Source organism: Engystomops pustulosus, chromosome 10, assembly GCF_040894005.1.
Source record: "Engystomops pustulosus chromosome 10, aEngPut4.maternal, whole genome shotgun sequence".
Classification (NCBI taxonomy): Eukaryota; Metazoa; Chordata; class Amphibia; order Anura; family Leptodactylidae; genus Engystomops; species Engystomops pustulosus.
This window is the reverse complement of record NC_092420.1, coordinates 75,258,617-75,280,748: the sequence shown is the minus strand read 5'-3', so window position 1 is coordinate 75,280,748 and position 22,132 is coordinate 75,258,617. Positions and strand designations below refer to the sequence as shown.

Genomic DNA, 22,132 nt, shown 5'->3' with positions numbered 1-22,132 from the left:
TCCCATTGTCTCAGCTTTATCTACCTGTAATCTATGGTAATGGGGGGCAGCACTGAGTACAGTGTAACCTGCTTTACATTTCATCAAATGAAACTGCGTCATCCCGAAACAAGGAAAATCAGATCAAATCTTAATCCTAATCTCTTTATGAAAGTGGTCGCTGTTCACACCATAGACTCGATGCCTTTACTCGCTGACAGTGTCACTATGGGCCATGTCTTCTTATTGGATGCTACACAATCACTTTTAATTACTTTAACTAATCGCCATTCAAAAGGAAATTTATCAATTTTCAATGGAAGCAGTTGATTTGATTTGTATTTTTTGCTGGAAAAATAAATCGGCTGGGTTTTTGCTTAAAAAAACTACTTTGTGATGAGAAGTCTGGGTCCACGTGCGGTTCACCTTTCCCCACCCGCCATTTTCCAGGGAATCATCTCTCCCCCTGAAAAAATTGCTACCAAAATGGCGGCTTTACTCACAGGATACACAGGACTTGCGATCGTGCCTGCACCTATCATGGGCGTTACCAGTGGGTGAGCAGATCCATTTAAAGGGTTAAACACTCATCACTAATTACTAATTTTGATTGAAGCCTGCCCCCTGGTATTATTAGATATCCCTAATGGCTTATAGACAGATGATTAATAGATGATAGATACAGTAGATAGATGATAGGCGCATTTCCTGATGGATAGAATAGAATAAAACTTTATTAATTGTTTTATGCATCCCAACTCCAGGCAATATAAATAGAAAACTAAGAATAGAAAAAAATGAGCAGCACTCCAAAAGCTCTGTAATAGTAAAGTTGTGGTGCTCCTTATTCCATGAATAATAGATCGATAGATATGGGATAGATAGATAGATAGATAGATAGATAGATAGATAGATATGAGATAGATAGATAGAAAGATAGATAGATATGAGATAGATAGATAGATAGATAGATAGATAGATATGAGATAGATAGATAGAAAGATAGATAGATATGAGATAGATCGATAGATAGATAGATATGAGATAGATAGATAGATAGATAGATAGATAGATATGAGATAGATAGATAGATATGAGATAGATAGATAGATAGATAGATAGATAGATAGATAGATAGATATGAGATAGATAGATAGATATGAGATAGATAGATATGAGATAGATAGATGATAGATAGATATGAGATCGATAGATATGAGATAGATAGATGATATAGATAACAAATGGATGATATAGATGATAGATAAATATAGATAGATGGATAGAATTGACTCCTCGCCCTGTTATTCTAAGTAGACCTCAAATCTCTGGGGCACTGCCAAGGTTACTGCCACACAAGAGGGCAGTTATGTGCCATAGTCTTCTTACTGATATACTGTCCCTTCTGCATAAAGTTTCCTTGGCTGCGAGACCTAAAAAAAACATCTGACATGAGTTTTTATTTGGTGCCTGCGTCCATCCATCTGTATCCCCCAGCAGTGCCCTGATTCTTATCCGCCACTTATGTGATGCTGCGATTGTCCTCCAGCAATTGTGTGCACAGTGAATGGCAGAAAGTAGGGTATCTGCTGCTCATGTAACGCAGTACAGGCTGCCCTGGCACAACATGTGGGGAGGGGAGGAGGTTTTTTTCCTCCTGTGTCTGCAGGACCTCCTACCAGGGGGCTGTGCTCTGTGCACACATATAAGGCAGGGACCTGCAGGCAGGGAAGCAGAGATACAATCATGTGCTAGGGATTTATACTGACACCTCCCAGGACAATATAGAGAAGCCACTGATCTGCTCCCTGCACAGGACAATGATGTACTTGAATTCCTTTAATCCAGATGCCTTTTTGTGCGACAAGGCGAAGGAACTGAGATCCTCCATTGGCACCTTGATTCACAAAGTAGACGTCGGAAACAAGCTCATGCCTTCCAACTTGTACAAGAAGAAAGACAACCACAGGTAAGATCATTTACTCTGGAACAAGCATCACATTTTTCAGAATTTTGGTTCTGATCTCTGATCTGCTACTTACGTACATTGTGGAAGTAAAATTGTATACGATAATGGATGTGTTATTACGAATATCATCTCATGGATTGTATATCCAGCCTGGAGTTACTGAGGTTGTGCAGGTTTTGTTGTAGCATTTGCATTGAATAGTTATAAAACCTTTGCATAGTGAGTGTAATGTAGATGTAGAGTGTATAGCACAATGGAGTCTGAATATACATAGCACTCTCCAGGCGATATAACGTAGCCAATAGAGTGTCAGCTCTGCAGCTGATTCTCATTCCCAGCCGTTTAGTGGGATGGAGGGATTCATGTCTTTACATGTTTTAGCCCGACCTGCAGGATGAGGCTGAATTCTTGGCTCATGATGAATTTCGGTTGAAAAGTCTCAGTGCAAACTCCTTTTTATCTCTCTCCTCAGAAACTGCATAAAAGAAGCCATGAAATGGAAAGAATCGTTCAACCAACTGCTGAATAGCAAAGGTGAGACTTGTGCACATCCATATGAGACTGCAGACACCTATAGACTGGGCATACAATACTGTATCGCAGGGCGATAGATGAGTGGATGTAGGTGGGCGGTAGAATACGCGGAGGTGCAGAAAAATAGCGCAATACGTCAAAATATGATACAGCTTATTGTATATTTTGCATTGCTCAATATTGTGCATTGTATCTTTAAAGTGTATTACCTTCTGTTATATTATTATATATTACAGTATATTACATTATAGTTTCTTATAGTGTGCAGTGTATCTTTAAAATGTATCACCATATAACATATTTTATTACATTACATTATAGAATAGATGATAGTATATATTGTATCACCCTATAACATATTATATTACATTACATTATAGAATAGATGATAGTATACATTGTATCACCTTATAACATATTATATTACATTAGAATACATTACATTGTACAATAGCTTATTTCAGTATAGTATTTTATATTATATTTTTAGTCTTTTTTTATATTATATTCTTATTTTAGTCTTTTTATTTTACCATTTAGTATAGTCCATGCACCAGACCAGCTGGGCATATGGTAGTAGAGTATAAGATATATTGTATAGATTCTTAGAGGGAGAGACACAGATTAGAAGGCGATGCACAGGAAAGTCAGAATCCTAATGTCTGCCCTTTGCCCTTTGTATAGATGGACTGTCGGCATTTCGCACCTTCCTGAAGACGGAATTCAGCGAGGAGAACCTGGAGTTCTGGGTAGCCTGTGAAGACTACAAAAAGACGCCTTCAGAGAACAAACTTCCTGGCAAGGCTCAGTGCATATTTCAGGAATTCCTTCAGACCGGAGCCCCACGAGAGGTAGGAAACTGAGCTAAATATAGAGTCATGATAACAAAAAAAGGATCCTGCGGCTGAGCTCCAAATATCCTGCAGAGTCACAACTTACTGTAATCATCTCCATATAATATATACATGGGGGCACTTATTTTTTATGGTCTACCTCCACTTTAGATGTCCTTTGAATATCTGCAACTACTAGATTAAGGGGTCCCCTAATGGTGCGCTGGTATTTTTGAGCCCCACCCCAGGCTTTGGGCAGTATTTTTCCGTATTTTTCTCATGTAGGCAGTAGATCTGCAGAGACAAGCGCATGCGGCAATAGACAATGGTACACGAGTCCTATTCTAATCCTTATTAGCAGGACACGTGCAGGATCCTCTACAGGCATCGTACTGTTCCCTTGGAAACTGTGCCAGCTGCCATGCAGTAGCATCTCTCCGCGCCCAATGCTCGCTCTTAATCTTCCCATAAAACCAACAATATGGAAATTCGGGACATTAATGTACCCTTAATAGTCGCTAATATATCTGCACATGATATATGTGAGATACATCACTCGCTGCTAGAATGTTCTACCATCCTCAAATTCTGCTACATCTGTAACTGTTACCATGACTACTGCAGAATTCAGGTTTCATTCTAGACTCTCACTAAATGACATCTTGTCTTTTCTTCCTCTCAGGTCAATATTGATCACCAGACCAGAGAATTCACTCGGCAGCAAGTCGCCGTCGCCTGTCGCGGTTGTTTTGACGCCGCGCAAGAACAGACTAGGACACTTATGGAGAAGGACTCTTACCCACGTTTCCTAAAATCGCCTCTCTACCAGCAACTGCTGACACAGTCATCTATTAGGAAATTAAAATTATCTTTCACATGAAGTGGAATGGATAATGCAATGGAAGTGACACCACGGAGATAATGAGATTGGTAGATTGGACTAGGGTCTGGTTCATGACATCATCATCCCTCACCATGTATTCTGGAAACTGGGCAATGACTGAAGAATTGCGGCTTTCCAGTAGAGTCCATCGTGTTGGTGACCCCAGAGCCATAGAGCAAGAGAAGACGTTGAGTCCAATGGGTATTGGCATCCGATGGCGCCTAATTCTTATCCATGACCGGCCAAGACATGATGGCGCCTACACCTGTAATCCTTTGTTTGCATGTGGGATATTTACAGGACTAACACCACCTTCTCCAGGAGACTCGAAGGTCTCATTGTGATCCCTATCTTTTGTGTTTGTACAATGTGTCTGGGCTGCTAAGTGTCACATCCTCCCCCAGCTCTAGTTTTTTTCCTACCTCCAGGAAAGAAAATGAGTAATTGGTCAATCATCTGGAAGTGGTTTTTTCGCTAGGGACCTGGAGGCTGCCAAGTATTTTAGCTGTTGCCATTAGTAATAATGTTATCCAATTACTAAAGCTAAGAACAATGTGAGGAAATAGGAAGCCGTGTATAATGTGTGACACATTCCTGGCCGCAGGAATTAGAGACACTTGTTGAACTTGTATGGAGTGTGGAGCTCTACGTCCAGACATATGGACATGTTGTATTGCTGGTAAATACATTTCTATGTTTATTTATGTTTAATAAATTAATAAATGGTTTTTATAAAAGGATTTGGATTTGATTTTTTATTTGTGCTGATATTGAAAATAAAATTGGTCTTCATGGACCTTATATGGACGCCCTTGGTCCAACTAGTAATACATTACAAGGCCAAATCCAAGACTGGATCCTAAATTGAACTGCCCAATCCTTATCTCAGGTCCAGAGGAATCCTTACTCATTAGATTTGTGGTTTATCTTGCCTAAAGGTCTTTAGATCTGGCAGATCTATTGTGTTTGCCTACAAGGTAATCTGTCAAGATCTCCGTGCAACACCTAACTGGGGACCTTCTCCAATATAGTGACATATGTGGTGACATCTTCATGAAAAGGGGGATATCTGGATCAAGTCATGACAAGACATAAAAGTATTTCTATCGGCCACTTATTTAATTTAATTAGATACAACCCCCAGGTAAGGGGCTTCCTCGGACAAGGTAGTCCCACACAAATTCATAGTCCCGCATCATTACAAGGAACAGAGGTTATAATAGGAAGAAGAATAATAAATCTTTATTCAGACCTGTGCATATAATGGGGGACACATACAGACCAAACAAGACATTGCAGAGAAAAAACAATAGGAATGAGCTCACAAGAGCTTACAATCTATAAGTTCACAACAAAAGAAGATCTCAGGCTAAATGTAGAAACTAGGGCCAACTGTTCTGTACACACAAACCACAAGGCTCGGAAAGAAGCAGAAGTAATGTATAGGGTCTGTGCACAGTCATACTACAGCAACCACAGCTGTGACCATAGAACGGTGCAGATCACGTCATGTACGGCAGTGGTCCGTGGCCATTCTATGTGCGCTTCCCATACTCACACGCAATGACGTAATTTGCTGCTTCATAGTGTGGGCGCCCGGGCAGCGCAAATACAAGGGCCTCTGGCCGTCTGCCAGGAAGCCACAGTTACTGTGGGGGCTGGGCAGGGGCCATTGCTGTGAGGTCTGGGGACATTACTGTGGGGGCTGGGCAGGGGACATTATAATGGGGGATGGGTAGGGGACATTACTATGGGGGCTGGGCAAGGGAAATTACTGTGAGGTCTGGAGACATTACTGTGGGGGCAGGGTAGACTACATTACTATGGGAGCTGGGCAGGGGACATTACTGTGAGGTCTGGCAACAATACTGTGGCGGCTGGGCAAGGGACATTACTATGGGGGATGGGCATGGGACATTACTGTGAGGGCTAGGAAGGGTAAATTAATATGGGGGATGGGCAGGGAACATTACTGTGAGGTCTGGCGACATTACTGTGGGGGCTGGGCAGGGGACATAACTGTGAGGGCTGGGGACATTACTGCGGGGCCTGGGCAGGGGACATTACTGTGGAAGCTGGGCAAAGGACATTAATATGGGGGCTGGGCAGGGGTCATTACTGTGAGGGCTAGGTGGGGGACATTATTGTGAGGGATGGGCAGAGGACATTACTATGGGGGCTGGGCAGGGGTCATTACTGTGAGGGCTGCGAATGGGACATTACTGTGGGGCCTAGGTGGGGGACATTATTGTGAGGGATGGGCAGAGGACATTACTATGGGGGCTGGGCAGGGGGCATTACTGTGGGGGCTGGGCAGGGGGCATTACTCTGGAAGCTCTGGGGGACATTACTGTGAGGGATGGGCAGGGTACGTTACTATGGAGCCTGGGCAGGGGACATTACCGTGGGGGCTGGGCAGGGGACTTTACTGTGGGGGCTGGGTAGGGGATATTACTGTGGGTGCTGGGCAGGGTACGTTACTATAGAGCCTGGGCAGGGGACATTACTATGGGGGCTGGGCAGGGGGCATTACAGTGGGGGCTGGGCAGGGGGCATTACTCTGGAAGCTCTGGGGGACATTACTGTGAGGGATGGGCAGGGTACGTTACTATGGAGCCTCGGCAGGGGACATTACCGTGGGGGCTGGGCAGGGGACATTACTGTGGGGGCTGGGTAGGGGATATTACTGTGGGTGCTGGGCAGGGTACGTTACTATAGAGCCTGGGCAGGGGACATTACTATGGGGGCTGGGCAGGGGGCATTACAGTGGGGGCTGGGTAGGGGACATTACTGTAGAGGCTGGGAGGAGGACATAACGGTGTGGGCTGGGGGCATTACTGTGGGGGCTGGGTAGGGGACATTACTATGGGGACTGGGCAGAGTTGGGGTTGGGGTTAGATATTGGGTATTTGCTGGGCACAGCACAGCAGCTGGTCCCCGTATACAAAATAGGTTGGGGATCACCGACTAAGGGCACAGTAGAGAACAGTGGATATCATGTTCATGGAATAACAAGACAAACACATGGACACATTTCATAAATTTACCTAATATACAGTGATATAATTTACCCTAGATAAAAACTTTGTAAGGGGGGGGGCAGGGTTATAGGCGGACAAGCTCAGCTACTCCCTTCCAGGCTATAATTAGGGTGGGTAAAGGTGTTATTCCTGCCTCTGGAAGGAAGCAGCACATAAGGATTGTGCTGTAATTATACAATAGGACATGAAACACATAGGTGAGAAGTCATGTAACGTAGCCAGGAAGAGATTGCATATTAATGGACTTCTAAAGAGCTTCTGAGGATAATTCTGCACCCCAGGGACCTATAACAGTCACATTAGATGGGAATATTGTACAGGTTTACGGACAGATCCATATAATAACAGATACTACTACTTAGGCTCCTTGCACATAACCGTTGACTTTTGCTGTGTGCAAGTCGTTGTTTCAACACTGTCCCATGTACTTGTATGGGCTCATGCACACAGGGATGTATGAGCTGACAGCGCTCAGTGCTGAGTCTGCAGATCAATGAGTCTCTTGTACGGTCATCAGCACCTGAGTGGACATCACCTACCGATAATATACGGGCCATTTGCATTGTGATGTTATATTGTGGCACACGACTTTAATGTAGAAATGTGGAAAGATCTGAGAACTGCTCCCCAGCCCCTTCCACCCCGATCTCCCACCGTTTTGGTCTCATCTTATAGGCACAGGACACCATTACAATTTACTACAGATATGTCTGTTTCTTTTCATACTCCCTGGAGCAATTATTTAAATGTTGTTACTTTGTTCCTCTTATGCTCAATTGTTGGGGTCCTGCGAGACCACATCCCATATTCATAAGATTCTTTATACATGTGTATGTTTCTTTCTTTAATAAACGTGGATTAACTATAACCACATGAGACCACATTCATGAAGGTGTTTAGGACTTTCTTTTTGTTGGTCTAGTTGGGTGCCACAAAGTGTCGGGATTGGAAGGCAACAAAAGAAAGGCAAAGAAGTTAGATTGTGGAGCTGACATAATGGGGCTCATTTACTTACCCAGTCCACGTCACGGCACGTTGTCCGACGCTGATTCCAGTCTGCCGGGATTCACTAAGGCCCATGCGCCCAATATCCAGCAGGTGTTGCTGCTGTGCTAAGGTCTGCCGGAGTTCACCTTCTTCATCCCGGTGCATGTAAGTGCTGATCTTGCAACACAAATTCATTTTTAAATTCTGCGTTTTTTCCGAAACCATCAGGTTGTCTGACGGCCACGCCCCCAGATTTCTGTCACATGAAAGCCGGCACCGATTCAACACAATCCGATTGCGTGCGCCAAAATCCGGGGCAATTCGGCGCAATTTGGAAACATTTGGGAAACCCGACGAAATGCGGCGTTCGGACCCTTAGTAAATGAGCCCCAATGAATATGAACATAAGAAAAATCTCCGCCGAAACCTAGCAGGAAGCGAATAATCCATTCGCTACCCCCATTGTTTCCCATGTGCATTACTAGTGGCCAATTGACTGCAGTACTGGACCAAGTATAACCATATGGTAAATGATTTATTGCCTCCATGTTGGAGACATCAGTGAAGGATATGACTTCACCCATATCAGATACAATGTCCGGTATTTTACATGTTGTGGCTATGATGGTTGTTTAGAGGATGGAGACCATGGAGAAGTCATCCGGTCAGTGAGCCTTCCGCAGTGATCCAGGTGCTCGGGGTGATATATTCCCGCTGTCAGCTTGCTTTTGCCTGGATCCAGTGATTTATGGGCAGCACAATGGCAAATAACAGAAAATATTAGTAGGAAGGAAGTGCAGAGGAATGCGGCCGCCTCTCATCACCGCGTGAGAGCGGAAGCTGCCACCTACATAGCAGACGCTTATTTGTTTCACACCTGACATTAACCTTTTACACACCGGTTTTAGCCTTTCAAACTGGCAGAATTTCGTGTTCTATCATAATTAGTCGTTGACATAGTCGTGTGAGGTGAGTTTGGAGAATAACAGATAAGTCCATGGGATTTATTCTTTTTTTACTATTTTGTGGATTTTCATATTTTGATGATTTTATACTACAAAGTAAATGGGGCTATGTGTAGTACCAGGCTATACTACAGGGTTCATGGACAACAGAGGTGTTATCCTAATTCTGGACATTCCTGTTTAGAATATGGATGAAAACCTGTATATAACATAACATAAAGGAACCTCAGTACAAGAAGTAAATGCAGCTTGACCGTTACACAGAGAAGGAAGATGTGACTCCATTATGTAGGATAATTCTAGCATTGAAAATCAACTTGGGTCCGGAGGGTCAGACCCACATTAAACAATCCCTTTAATGTCATTGGGCCGCACAGAAGACCCTTATAGTCTTTTAAGTGTCATTTACAGTTGCATTAAAATGTGAGACTTTTCCCACTTCTCCAATTATTGAACGTGTTGTTTTAAAGGGTTTTTTTGTTCTTTACTAAAGACTCAAAACAAAAATACCAATTCCTCCTGCACCTGTTCCGATACTGATAAGGACTCCCATTTGTCTCCTTTGGGTTCCTCTTGACATAGGAAATGGCTCCATGCGGCCAGTGATTATCTCAGTGGTCATTTCCTGTGGGTAGAGATGGACCAGGAAGTAGAGGAGGACCCAGGCAGTAGGTATAAGGGCTCTGTGAGGTGAATATGGCTTTTTAAACATTTTACCCATTCTGAGCCTGATTATTTTTCCTACTAAGCAAAACTGTCATGGTCTGAGCTTACAAAGGGTGAGAAACTCAACTAAGTAGGTGCCAAACTCAATTTCCTGAAGGGCCACGTCATCCCCATGGCTGCTATCAAAAAGTCAATGGTAACATTTCAATTTCTACTCAAATTCTCTCAAACCAGGTAATGCACATCCTTCCCCATCCTGTAGTAATGGTCTCCTCTCAACCATTCATCAATTCTCTTTTCACCTAATCAATCTACCCCACTATTAGCAGAGATATTTAAAGGGGGTGCGGTTCTAGCTGATGTGTAAGGACATTACACCGGCTCTATGTACTAAGGTCTCCAGCAGGAGCTCCAATGGGTTGCATTTGGCCTGCAAGCCTTGTGTTTGACATCTGATTATGACTGCATATGGCACCAAATGAGTAACATGGGTCCTAATTCTGCTTAATAGGATCAGTGCAGGACACCCATTAGGGGTTTATAATTGCCAGCATACTGGTTGGCATCACTTCTTTCTATCTAAACAAGGAATGGGCTAACAACAAGGTGGAATAAAATATTTCGAGTTTATGCATATACATTTTGTGGTGGTGATGTGTACCTTATGGTTATAGGAGGGACATGGTGGAACTACAGTACAGGTGGTCCTGTACTTAAAAGGGTTTTCCCACGAACAGAAGTTAGGCCCTATCCACAGGATAGGGCCTAACTTGCTGATCAGTGGGGTTCTCAGTGATGAGCCCCCCATGGATCATGGAAACGAGAGGTCTGATGGGGGTCCCATGTGCCTCCGTTGGAGCCCTCGTCACTCTGTCAGAGTAATGGAGCAAACGGCCGCGCATGACTGTTCTGCTCCATAAATCTCCATAAATTGCCGAAAACCCCTTTAAGAACACCCGATTTATAGACGACCCCTAGTTACAAACGGACGTCTGGATGTTGGTAAGTTACTGTATTTTAGTCCGCGACTACAAAGACCAGCTGTAACTGTTATCACAGGTGTCTGTAATGAAGCTTTATTGTTAATCCTGATTCTTATAACAATCCAACATTTTTAAAATCCAATTGTCACAGAGACCAAAAATATTTCGACTTGGGTTACAATTATAAACTATGCAGTTCTGACCTACAAACAAATTCAACTAAAGAACAAAGCTACAGAACCTATCCTGTACGTAACTGCTTTTATATAGGTAAAATACATTCCCTGTAGGGTCTGTTCCTCACAATGGGGCACATTTACTTACCCGGCCCATTCGCGATCCAGCGGCGCATTCTCTGCACAGGATTCGGGTCCGGACGGGATTTATGAAGGTAGTTCCTCCGCCGTCCACCAGGTGGCGCTGCTGCGCTGAAAATCATCTCAACGCGCCGGAATGCACCACCTCGGACCAGGTGAAGGTAAGCGCTTCCCGAGCGACACTTTTTCGGTTTTTAAATGCGGCGGTTTTTCCGAATACGTTGGGTTTTCGTTCGGCCACGCCCCCCGAGTTCCATCGCGCGCATGCCGGCGCCGATGCGCCACAATCCGATCGCGTGCGCCAAAATCCCGGGGCAATTCAGGTACAATCGGCGCAAATCGGAAATATTGGGGTAACACGTCGGGAAAACGTGAATCGGGCCCTTAGTAAATGACCCCCAATGTATCCGCCAGGAATTAGCTCCATTGAGTGTGTGACGTTGCCCATTTATGTACATAGAAGTCTAAATGGGCAGAAGCCCCATAGATTACGAGGAGATAACCCCTCTTATATGACCAGTAATTTAGACCATTATTGGTGACTTTAGACTCCTAGCTATGACATTATATAGATATTAATACAGGAAAGTCCTTATAAGGACACGTGCCCAGTATGGCATCTTTATAATAAGCTGCTGCCAGCCCAGAACCGTGGCAGACATAGGAGCAGATTGCACAGTGTTTGTATCCCACAAGTATTTCATTAAACACAGTGCTGTGAGGTTGGCATGCTCAAGTTAAACAACCCCTTCAGTCAAATGGCCAGTGCCAAGCTGGTGATGATGCCAGCCTGTGCCCGGAGGCTGCTGGGAATGTGTGGGCATTGTTGCATGCTGTCAAATATGCTTAAGGGACGAAGGACAAACATGTACAAGTGCAATTACGGTATTGAAGTGCGAAGGACTGCCATTTATAGACTAAACATGAATGTCCTGGGCGCGGAGACGCGCGCTCCAGCCTGTCACTATGGTTTATACACATCTCAGGACTCGGAGGCGAGTAGATTTCCAGATGTGGTTGAACTTTAAGCTTCGTCAAACACTGGTAGTTTATATATTCTACTGTTGTAATGTCATCGCTTTAGTTGTCATCTATTGCGCTGTCCTTTTACTCCTTTTGCAGCCTCTTGATGTGACGGCAGTGCTGCCATGACAACGAGGAGCACATCATATCGCTGCGCTTAGAAGGATGTGCCCACTCTGCCTCCGATATTTCCCTTCATTTTCACAGTTTGCACATCAGGTTATGGAACAGCTTCAACACGTGAAGAGAGATACACGTGGTGAAACTATATTAGTGCTGGCAAATCTATGGTACAGGTGTCAGAGCCAAGAGGGCACGTGGGCCATGGCCCCAGCAAAAGGGATCCGTGCCACGGCCCAATCATATATGCCTTTCTATGGAAACGCATGCAATTTAGACAAAAGATTGGGTGCTGGTTGCCGATTGCATGCGTTTCCATAGAAAGACATATGCAACCAGGCCGTGGCATGCCCCCGTGTTCTTTGGTTTATAAAGTGCTAGACAGAACCCTTAGATACTAACAATCAGGATTCCAGCACCAATATATTTAGAAAAGCTTGAAAACTGATAACAAGCCAGCAAAAAAAGTAATAAAATTTTTATTGAATATACAGAGTCTTATAAGGCACAGGATTAGTCAAGGCCCCAGACCATCTGTATCTGACATTTCTCCACAAAGATCCAGTAACTGAAGAATCATCCAGAAAAAGCCCACCATGAGTGCACATAAGGGTACGAGCGGCGCCAACAAGGGCAGCCAAAAGAGTGCCTGGAAATAGGTGGCAGTGGGCCAGGGAGGATGTGTACCCTCCAGAGCGTGATAAAGCCCGGAATAAAAAATAGAAACAAAGGAAGGCGTCAAATATACAACACCAAGTATAAAGAGGGAAATAAATAAAATGAGATTAAAAAGAGAAAGGAATAAAAATAATGGAGGCCTCGTTTTGGCACCATCATAGGGTGTTGACATGGTACCCTATTACACACCATTGGAAGGAGGGATTGATAATTATTCTTAGTCCCCCAAGGTTTTACAGGGTTCAGGTCTAGGGTTCCTGGACCTAGTCTAGAAGTGTCCATAACATGGAATAACCACTGGGAAGGCATTTATACAATAGCGGAGAAGCCCTATCCTGACTGCTTCATTTGGGCCAGAAAAAATGGAAGAACAATGATCAGGGTCCCTAGCACACTAATATCATATTAAATATAGGAAAATCACAAGAAATATCTAAATCAGAAGAGAGAAGAACACAAAAGAATCTAAAATCATGAACAGTTTAGGTATCACCGTGTCCCTCCAAATATAAAAACTGTTATTACTGGAAGAGAACCCAATAACGGAAAAATGCGCCCAAATGTCCAAAACATAGGGGGTCATTTACTAAGGGCCCGATTCACGTTTTCCCGACGTGTTACCCCAATATTTCCGATTTGCATCGATTTCCCCTGAATTGCCCCGGGATTTTGGCGCACGCGATCGGATTGTGGCGCATTGGCGCTGGCATGCACGTGACGGAAATCGGGGGCGTGGCCGAACGAAAACCCGATGGATTCGGAAAAACCGCCACATTTAAAAAAATAATCTGTCGTGGAGCTTGCACTTACCTTCACTCAGCCTGGCTCGGTGAACTCCAGCACGTTCCGATGCTTTTCAGTGCAGCAGCGCCACCTGGTGGACGGCGGAGGAACTACCTTAATGAATCCCGGCCGGACCCGAATCCAGCGCAGAGAACTGGCCGCTGGATCGCGAATCGACCGGGTAAGTAAATCTGCCCCATTGTTTTTTCGCCTTTTTGCTACACAGAAACAATTTTTAAAAACTTGAACAAAAGGTTGCAAAGTCTACAAAATGGTAGCAATGAAAACGTCATGACAAATCAAACAGCGTCATACACCGGAGTATGAAAATGGGGCAAAATGAAGACATGTTTTTTGTCTGCAAGGTTTTACGTTTTTTAAATCTATCAAAACACAATAAAACCTGCCGTATATAATTTGGTATCCATGTAAACGTACCGACCCAAAGAATAAAAGAAAAACTTCTTGCTGCAACACACAGCGAAAGCCGTAAAAACAAAACCCACAAGAAAATAGCGCCACTTTTTTTTTAATCAATATCAATGTATTTGGATTTTTTTCCGCTTCCCAATACATGCCGTGCAATATTAAATTGTTGATATTAGGAAGTGCAATTTGTTACGCTGAAAACAAGCCCACGTGCTTCTTTGTAAATGGAAAAATGAAAAAAAGTTATGGATTTTTGAAGGTGGGGAGGAAAAAACGGACACACACAAAAACAAGAAAGGGGAAGGTTATTGAGGTCTTAAAACCCGTGTGCACTGTATATGGAAGAACTATTGTTGTTTTGAAGGCAAAAGGCTGTCACACCAAATATTGATTTTTGTTGGGACGCTGGCGTATGATAGAGACCACAACCCCCCACGCCTGGCCAGATACATAAAGAGGGTTAGGGCTTGTGATGTATCAGGTGGGTGGTGCGGTTGCTGGGTAAAACTATGCCACGTCTGACCTGGCATTGTTTTGGGTGAAAACCAGTGAACCCACCCCCTCCACCAGCCAGTGCACCCATGTGGTGCAGAGGTCGCGTATTCGCAATTTTAATTGCAAATTCTTGCCCTGTGCAAGAATTTCCAATTATTTCACTGCTTCTATGCCAGAAAACCGCAGTGATATAAAACCGCATTGATAACTCTCCCCCTTTTATGTTTAAGTTTGTTACCTTTATCTGCATTGTTAAAATAAACATCGTTTCTATAACGAGATGATGTCAAAAGGTTCCGTTGACCCACAAATGAAATCATTGTCATAATAGAAACACCATCACTAAGATTAATGTGATATGTGCGGGATGGGATCACCTCCGTTGTGATGTCACTATACACAGATGCACAATCCCATTGTTTTACTGTTTACATTCATTAAGCTTCCCCCCCCCCTAATTACATCAACATGAATACATCCTAAAGTCTTATACTGTATGATAGATGTAATGTTCAGGGTATTTATTTTCTCTGTAGATCTGTATCCTTCCTACCTCTGATATTTCCTGTGCTCTGAAGTTTTCCTCCAATAATCTGGTTCCTGGAATGCTAATCCATTAATCCTCCCTGCATTATACCCTATAGAGAACTGCTCCATTAATCCAGACTCTAAAGTATCAGGATATCCTAATGAACTCCTTCTGCCAAGTAAATTGTGTCTAAGGACCCTACTTCTCGATCTCAGTATGTAGCACTACAGTGGCTGCACCCCCAGAGAGCCCTCTCCTAATAATCCCTCTAATTCTCTAAGTTATTTGGTTTGTAAAGTCTCTCTAATCCTGTGTATTCTCCAGCGCACCCTCTACATTGCGTTCAGATTGCCCTATTATAACCATTGTCAATGAAGGAACATGGATCAAGGGAGATAAACCCGTACCCCAATATTTTATTTTTACCCCCACTAGTAATGAAGGTTATTTGGTTCCCATGGGTCTGGCATCCATTTCCATTGGTCATCACATGGCATTTTTATGTGGTCACTTGCTTCCCCCAAACCAGTTACTGCCGGGTTACATACAAAAATATTGGATTGTCATAAGAATCAGGATTAATAATAAAGCTTCATTACAGATGCCTGTGATAACTGTTATAGCTGATCATTGTAGTCTAAGGGTAAAGTACAGTAAATTACCAATATCCAGTGGTCCGTTTGTAACTAGGGGTTGTATGTAAGTCAGGTGTTCTTAAGTAGGGGACCGCCGTTATGTGGGAAATGCAATGTAATAAATAGAATACATTTTCTAGTCTAAGGAGCAATTAGCTGTAGATGCAATGTTCATATGTGAGCCAGGCAGCTCCCCCCTCTCGCCAATTTGGAGCTCATGGCACACGTCTGCTCCCATGGATGCCTCCAGTCCTCTACCCCCTTGGGCCCCATTTACAATGCCCCTAAGGTGGTTTAACAACTAATAATGCCCCCCATGTAACCTCTCACTTTAATTTCTCCTCTTTCTAGCTGTCACTTATAATACCGTTTTTTCTGCATTAATCACCCTGTTTTCAGTAGATTTTATAATTCCCTCCAAACTGTTGTCCTCCCTATTTGAATGTCCCCTTTTCTATACCGACTTTTAATGTCCCTTTTTTTCCCACATTTAAAAGAAATCTACCATCAAAATCAACCATGGTGAACCCTCAGCACATAAACGTATGCTCGCCCGGTCCGCAGCCAGACAGCCAGGTGCAGGAGGGAAATGGGGTGAGTGCTCCTCAACCCTCCCCTCTCCATTGAAAGGACAGTTTGGTCACAATGTGGTGATGTGATGTGGCTGCAAATTGTATGGCCATATCAATGGGCCACATACGTTTATGTGCATGGGGCCTTACTGTGTTCACTGTGCAGGTGCACTCCCCCCACCGTGTGAGATTACAGCAGGCAGAAGGAGCAGGGAGTGTTAAAGGACCAGGGGGAGAGAGAAAGACTGTATAACGGCCTGTGAAGCTTAAGCAAGGAGGGGTTTCCGGTAACGCCCCCTATAGCCCTTCTGGCTAATTAGCATACACCCCCTATTAATTCCTCATTTTCTGCAGTCCTCCCCGCTGCTCTTGATAAGTTAGTATTATATGAGCGCTGCTCTAGATCAGGTAGTATTATATGAGCACTGCTCTAGATCAGGTAGTATTATATGAGCGCTGCTCTTGATAAGGCATTACTATATGAGCACTGCTCTAGATCAGGTAGTATTATATGAGCACTGCTCTAGATCAGGTACTATTATATGAGCGCTGCTCTTGATAAGGCATTACTATATGAGCGCTGCTCTTGATAAGGTAGTATTATATAAGCGCTGCTCTTGATAAGGTAGTATTATATAAGCGCTGCTCTTGATAAGGTAGTATTATAGGAGTGCCGCTCTTGATAAGGTAGTATTATATGAGCGCTGCTCTTGATAAGGTAGTATTATATGAGCGCTGCTCTTGATATTGTATTATTCCACTATTTGAGTATTTTTCCTCAATTAATCAGTAAAAAAGTTCCATGTTACTCAATGATGACCCTTCCATTGCTTTCTATGTAATCCCTGATGTGGAAAATGAAAATTTCTTCTCACCAGATAAGATATGTGGGAGGTCGGCTAATAAATATTACGTTTATTATTAAAGGCTTGGTACGTAGAACAGCGCCCTATTCTCCAGCAATGCCCTGCTACTAAACATGATGTTCTTTGGAGTTTGGCACAAAAGCAAAACTAGACTTTGTCAGCAAACATTACGGTCTCTTTGGATGGTGACCTCCCGAATGTTTTCTGTAACGTCCTGTGAAAACACAAAATATAAAACTGTTACTTTCTCAGTCATAGAACGTAGGTGCAGGAAGGTAGAGCGAAGAGACACATGTAACACAATGTACATGTATAAGACAACATGTACTGGAATGGATGTCCTGCAAATTCTTCTCTTGTGAAAGTCACATATTAAATCACCTTCCCTTAGTACATTGAAAAATACATGCATCCCCGGCTAACCTGTGTAGGCAGATGTATGGAGGCGTCAGGAGGAATAGCTGCCAAATCAGAGGTATCTGATGTGTATTGTAGCTGTCGATAAGCACAGAATATGAGGAGCCCCAGAACTTAGGACAAGTTGGCCCATTATAGTGTCAGGTTTGCCACCTTGGATTTAAAGGGGCTGCACTATGTTTGATTTTTATCCGCAATATACAGAATAGGGGATAACAATCTGATTGTTGGGGGTCTGGGTGCTGGGACCCCAAATGATCATGAGAATGAGGAGGGTACCATTCTCACTAATTGATATAATGCTGGGTCGAGCATGAGTCCAATTACTGCTAACACTCGGCTATCTCCAGCGCTCTCATTCTTAAAGTACAAGTGTAAAGTATAAAAACTTTTGCCTAGCTCTGCACTAAGCTGAAGTAAGCAATTCTCTAATTTACGCTCATTAGCCATCTGCAGCTGTTTACCAGCTGGGAGAGGTGTTACTTTGTCCCCCTGGCTGTCTTTGTTTGATTGGTTACTATGGGATTCCGTATCTAGAAAGTGGAGAGGAGGGTGGGTGTTGTTGGGAGGGGTTACTAGCAGACGTGAATGCTCCTGATTAGTAGCTGCTGTGTGCAGGGGAATATTAGTCCCAGCATCATGTAATAAAATCTAGGAGTTTTGAGTGATGTCATAAGCATGTGACTGATCACGTGCTTCAGGTCATCCAATTACATGCCAGGAATGGTATGTAGCAGAGCTGTTTGTGTTTGAAAGTCTGATTATAGTAGATGTGTGTATAGTAGATAATGTGTATGCACAAATAAAATATAACATACTGTGATGCTACCATGTACTCATCTTTTTATTTCTATGTAGGTGTGTTATGGTGTAGTTGGACATGTTTTAATATTTTTTTTCTTTGTGATGTATTAGATTTCTGTATGATGCAGAGCTCCAGTGCTCTGTCTTCCCTGCCTTGCTTGGCACTAGATCAGTCAGGGGTGAATTAAGACTGTCCCGGGCCTTGGGCTGTATGAATATTACAAGTCTGGAAATCACCTCCTACATATGGTACTAGAAGCAAGCTATTTGGGGAATGGAAGATTTGACCCTTCTGCCTGCCTTCATTCTGCAGTTTCAGGACCATTGAAGGACTTTCAAAGGTCCTAAACTGGCTCATGTGTACATGTGTATTGCTAGCAGGAACAAATGTACAATGATTTTATGGATGAAGGTCCTTCTGAGTTAAGAATTTGGTGAGTGGTTTAGGTGGCCCATGGCCCCCTAGAAGGCTTGGTCCCTGGGCTACTGCCCAAACCGTCTATATTATAATTCAATACCGATCTCTGTATGAGCACTCTGTATGAGGACACATTTTGTGTCCTGATTGACTAAGTTTCTGCATGTTCATGTGAATGCCCTCATTGCTCTGGCATCACTGCCCCTAGTTGATGTCACAACCCGGAAGTCCCTCGACTTAACGAAAAGCTGAGAGGATATTACAGATAACCTCATATATCTATTTGCCCTATATATCAGGACAGGAAGAAGCCAGAAGCATGATACAGGTATTGTTGTTATTGTTGTCAAAGGCTCTCTCCAGCTGTGCTAACACTATTGTTTGTCAATTAACTCTACAGTTATGTTTTCCAACACTCATTTAGTATTCAATCGAGTAACAGAAAACTAGTGTGACCTGTTGCTCCATCCATCTTTTTTTTGTGTTTGGTGATAACCCCCCACTGATCAGATTGTTAACCCTTATACTATAGGTGACTCTTTGAGGCATGGGAACAGAACATACAGACCTGTACTATCAGACTGTACTATCAGTATTGGCAACAAGGAACACATACACAGAGGAAACGTTCAGAAGAATGTGTGCCTGCCAGTTATAGTAAGTTATGAGATTCAGGCCTGGGAATAACTAGAACTATAAGTTTTCCCATTTGCCCAAAAATCTTCAAGGCAGTTGTTTCCCATGATGAGAAATAAGTCATAGATCATGAGGGTCTAAACACTGGGAATCCAACTGAACACAAGAACGTTGTCTTCTGTAGCTCCATCTACATGGAGAAATAATGGTGAGGGTACAATGCTACTCGATTTAAATCTATGGGACTGTCATAAAGACACACTGGAGATCCTTAATTTCATGATTTGTGAGGTTCCTGGACTATTCCCTAATGTTCTCATTTATAACCTACAGCCTCTATTTCCTTTACCCCCTTCACTTATCTGTGGAGCTGAAAGGCAAGTTACATAACAAGTCCTAGTGACGGGTATTTATAACACACGCTGATAGAACCAAGCGTTTTAGGTGAATTTCCTCCGCCGCTGTTAATGATTGTTCAGTGAAATTATGATTTGACTTGAGTTGTTCTGTGATTGACAGACGGAGGTGTCACTACGAGACGTGGGAACAGAACATACAGACCTAAGACAGACTGTACTATCAGTATCTGCACTCATCACCAACTACAAGAGATACACAGACAGAGGAAACTTTCTGAAGAATGCGTGCCTGCCAGTTATAGGAAGTTATGAGATACAGGCCTGGATATGGATGGAGAAGAATCTAGCGAATTGGAAATTTCAGTATTTTCATTTTATTGGATGGAATTAAAAGCTGTAAAAACACATCTTATGCTTAAAGAAAAACTGTCAGCGTCTTTACTTTGTTGCATTTAAGCATAAATCGTGATTTGCTGGTAAAAGCTGAAAAAAGTTTTCATATTATTAATGCAAATTAGTGGTTTGGGTGACCTGAAGCACCATCACACCCCATTGATACATTCACCAGCTCCTCCTTCTATCCCCCTTCTAATTTACGTGGGTGCTGCTTGTTCGTGAATCTTTCTGCCTACTCCCCACCACTGTGGTGGAGACAGATTTTTTGTAGGTTCATTTTCTGTGTCTGCCCAAAAGATGTATCTCTGCCCATGTACAGACCAAGCACTACAGACCCCTCGTGTGAACAGTGCACTCACGCTCAGGGACGCGGGCAAGTGCCGGGGCCCAAGAGCTCCAAAGGGGCCCACCACGACGATGGACCAGAAACAGTAGCGCCGCGTAACAGTCGTATTATGTGCCCCCGGGCCCTGGCGGGCGGAGAGGTAGTGGGAAGGGCCGGGGGGCAAAGTATAATTCAGAATCGCATCCACTCCTGTCCTGCCCGCCCCACTCTGCTTTACCCTGCTCTGCCTTACCCTACCCACCTCACGTGTGGCCCAGCTGACGCGGCGCGGGCCGCGCTTCATGTCTGGCACAGCCTGCGCACCTCATGTCCAGCCGCGTGACTCACAGGGCTGTCCACCCTCTCCTACTCGGCCTCCTTCCTGACCCTGCCACCACATCCCGACTGAGTGACATCCAGCTAGGGTGAGTATAACTGCTACATATGTAAATGCATGTATATGTGTTTGTGTGTATATATGCTGTATATCTGTGCATATGTGTTGTATATATACTGGATGTGTGTGTATATCTGTGCGTATGTGCTGTGTGTATATATGCTGTATATACTGGATGTGTGTTGTAGATAGAATGCGTGTGTGTATGCTGTATAAATTGGATGTGTGTGTATATGCTGTATATCTGTGTGTATGTTGCATATGTTGTAAATTTGATGTGTATATACTGTATGTGTGTATAAATATAGGAATCTGTAGAAACGTGTATGAGTGTAAAAATGATTGTGATTGTGTAAAAACATGCATGTGTTTTTGAGGGAAAAGTCTGCTATGGAGCCCAGTCTCTGATCAGAAAATTTAATTACATTGGCGACGGCATCCTTGTCGCCGATGTAACTGAAAGATATCATTGTCTCTTACTGTGCCCGAGCTCAGGTGACAGGGTCACATGAGTTCACTGTTAAGGGGCCCGCTGAGGATCTATCGCCCAGGGGCCCACTGAAACCTGGAGCCGGCCCTGCCTCCAAGTCTGCCTCCACAAGCTCCAAACTGATGTTCATCCTACGCAAGCACTAAACCATCACTGTGTGACTTGACGCACGCTTTTGACATGATGTTCGTGTGCGGAACTAGAAATTTGAGGGACTATTTCAGATGGGCCAGTGGGGAAGTGTTGGACTGGCCCATGCCAGTACCAGAACCTCTGATGAGTCCATGCTATAACCTAATACTGGACCCCATAGATCCTGCAAAAGACATCCTAATTTGGAGACTTATAGGGTTTATTTTATGAGGGATGATGAATGTTCGGCCCACTGAATGATTACAATGGGGAATAGGTAAAGGGATGCATGATCAAGAAGAGCACATGTAAATGTGTAAAGCAACAACAAGGGTTCTGTAAATACTTAAATTCCCCCAAAAAATAAAATTAGTAATTAATTAGAATAAAAATGGATTTGGGATTGGTTTGTGGTGCTTCAGATTTACCTCAAAAGGGGTTTCCGGATTCTAGCTATTAATAACCTATTCA

The 22,132-nt window shown here is 43.4% G+C and overlaps 2 protein-coding genes across 2 annotated transcripts in view; one reads left to right on the top strand and one right to left on the bottom strand.

Annotated features, from left to right (window-relative positions):
- Positions 1 to 1,698: 1,698 nt before the first annotated feature.
- On the top strand, positions 1,699 to 4,938 carry RGS16 (regulator of G protein signaling 16). Its single transcript, XM_072127006.1, has 4 exons — positions 1,699 to 1,948; positions 2,421 to 2,482; positions 3,167 to 3,333; positions 3,998 to 4,938. The coding sequence occupies exons 1-4, from the start codon at positions 1,800 to 1,802 to the stop codon at positions 4,193 to 4,195; spliced, it is 576 nt and encodes a 191-aa protein (XP_071983107.1). The 5' UTR covers positions 1,699 to 1,799; the 3' UTR covers positions 4,196 to 4,938.
- Positions 4,939 to 17,321: 12,383 nt separating this feature from the next.
- The window catches only part of RGSL1 (regulator of G protein signaling like 1), a 43,127-nt gene continuing 38,316 nt past the window's right edge, over positions 17,322 to 22,132 (bottom strand). Inside the window, exon 23 of the mRNA XM_072127773.1 lies at positions 17,322 to 17,501. Within this exon, the coding sequence (XP_071983874.1) occupies positions 17,435 to 17,501 (67 nt within the window). The 3' untranslated portion in view covers positions 17,322 to 17,434. The remainder of the gene's footprint in view (positions 17,502 to 22,132) is intronic.

Excerpts from the sequence above, each read along its gene's own strand:
- RGS16 (XM_072127006.1), top strand. The coding sequence starts at position 1,800 with ATGATGTACTTGAATTCCTTTAATCCAGATGCCTTTTTGTGCGACAAG. Across the intron at positions 1,949-2,420 it reads AAGAAGAAAGACAACCACAG|AAACTGCATAAAAGAAGCCA; the intron begins GTAAGATCATTT and ends CTCTCTCCTCAG. Across the intron at positions 2,483-3,166 it reads CCAACTGCTGAATAGCAAAG|ATGGACTGTCGGCATTTCGC; the intron begins GTGAGACTTGTG and ends CCCTTTGTATAG.